Source organism: Oryctolagus cuniculus, chromosome 9 (assembly GCF_051225735.1).
Source record: "Oryctolagus cuniculus isolate XC-2025 breed Fujian yellow rabbit chromosome 9, ASM5122573v1, whole genome shotgun sequence".
NCBI lineage: Eukaryota > Metazoa > Chordata > Mammalia > Lagomorpha > Leporidae > Oryctolagus > Oryctolagus cuniculus.
In genome coordinates this window covers 81,193,352-81,195,239 of record NC_142875.1, presented here as the reverse complement: position 1 = coordinate 81,195,239, position 1,888 = coordinate 81,193,352, and the positions used below count along the sequence as shown (strand labels likewise).

Below are 1,888 nucleotides of genomic sequence, written 5' to 3'. Positions count from 1 at the left end.
GAGATAAACTCACAAAGGTGTGCTCTCTCCTCAATTTTGGGCACCCATCCCAAGTTTTTATCTTTCAATCTTTCCCATTCTATGCCGCAGCAATTCATCAATTACAGTTCATGTTTCACTACCCTAGTGTTTGTTCTTACGTAGATTTCTACTCATAGGTTTCTGTTCCCCTAGGTTGTGATTCTCCTTGTCTACTTGTCCATCTCTCCAAGGTTGGGGGAAGTGCTTTGTCTTGTGATCCCAGTTTTTTGAAGGATCTATGAAAAGTTGCTGATTTGCACTTTGGCTTTTGGTGTGGTGTGTATTTTGTTGTGTTACGATTTTTGTGACTAAGTAAATTGGTATTTCAATTATGATTGATGTAAGTATGCTTTGACCACAGTAACTGCATTTTGAGCTTTTTCTTGTAACATAAGCTGGTACTGAGCTAGTGTCTGGCTGATGGCAAGGAGGCTCAGTACTTCGCACTGGCTCACTGATAAAACAACTTGGCAACTGCCAATATGCCCCTTAGATAGTTCCGGTCTGGAACAATTAACTGCAAGGTTGGCATATGGAAGCTGATATAGTTCCTTCTGGGGCAATAAATACAAGTACCTTCTTTTTTTTTTTTTTTATCTTTTATTTAATGAATATAAATTTCCAAAGTACGACTCATGGGTTACAATGGCTTCCCCCCCCATACCGTCCCTCCCACCCACAACCCTCCCCTTTCCCACTCCCTCTCCCCTTCCATTCACATCAAGATTCATTTTCGATTATCTTAATATACAGAAGATCAGAGTGCGCGGGAGACCATGTCTGGGGGCAGCGGCTGCAGCCAGACCCCGAGCCGGGCCATCCCCACCACTCGCCGGGTGGTGCTCGCCGACGGCGTGCAGCTCCCGCCCGGGGACTACAGCACCACCCCCGGCGGCACGCTCTTCAGCACCACTCCGGGAGGCACCAGGATTATCTACGACCGGAAATTCCTGATGGAGTGTCGGAACTCACCAGTGGCCCAGACACCTCCAAAGGACCTGCCCACCATTCCCGGGGTCACCAGCCCTGCCAGTGATGAGCCCCCGACGGAAGCCAGCCAGAGCCACCTGCGCAACAGCCCGGAAGACAAGCGGGCAGGCGGTGAAGAGTCACAGTTTGAGATGGACATTTAAAGGACCAGCCGTCTAGCGAGCAACGCCCCGGGCCCCTGAGACCCTTCTGGGTGAAGAGTCACACCAGCCAGGCCTTAGGAAAGTTAACTGAACTGGGGCAGGCGTTGGGGTGGGACTGGCCCCCACTCCGGCCCTCTGCTCCCCCACTCAGGGCACCCGCCTCCCTTCCTCTCTGTCACCACCAGCACATACCTCCGTATGCCTCTGTCGGTGTGGGAGCTGCCACGCCAAGGGCGGTGGCTCCGGCACACCCTGCAGCCTGGACCTGGACGCGGACCTCAAGGGAGCCCTTTCTGAAGGATGTCTGGCTCTTCCAGCCCTCTGGGGGTGCACCCTCCCCTTCCTCAGGTTGGGGGTGCCTGGGGAAGCTCCTCTCCCCTTCCTTCCCCCACGAGAAGCAATAAAAGCCGCCTTCACTGTAAAAAAAAAAAAATATATATATATATATACAGAAGATCAGCTTAGTATACCTTAAGTAAGGATTTCAACAGTTTGCTCCCACACAGAAACATAAAGTGAAAAATAATAGATGATTTTTTTTAAATGATGATGAAATCAGATCAGACCTATTCTCATGTTTAATCCCAGTGATTTTTTTTTAACAGGTAGAGTGGACAGTGAGAGAGAGACAGAGAGAAAGGTCTTCCTTTGCCATTGGTTCACCCTCCAATGGCCGCCGCGGCTGGCGCACCGCGCTGATCCGATGGCAGGAGTCAGGAGCCAGGTGCTTTTCC

General features: G+C 50.7%; 1 protein-coding gene across 1 annotated transcript; it reads left to right on the top strand.

The window, feature by feature from the left end:
* Positions 1-776: 776 nt before the first annotated feature.
* LOC138843698 (eukaryotic translation initiation factor 4E-binding protein 1) lies at positions 777-1,587 on the top strand. The gene has a single exon (XM_070048410.2). It carries the CDS (start codon positions 798-800, stop codon positions 1,152-1,154), a length of 357 nt encoding a protein of 118 aa, XP_069904511.1. The 5' UTR covers positions 777-797; the 3' UTR covers positions 1,155-1,587.
* Positions 1,588-1,888: the final 301 nt, after the last annotated feature.

Coding starts and splice junctions, on each gene's coding strand:
- LOC138843698 (XM_070048410.2), top strand. CDS start 798: ATGTCTGGGGGCAGCGGCTGCAGCCAGACCCCGAGCCGGGCCATCCCC.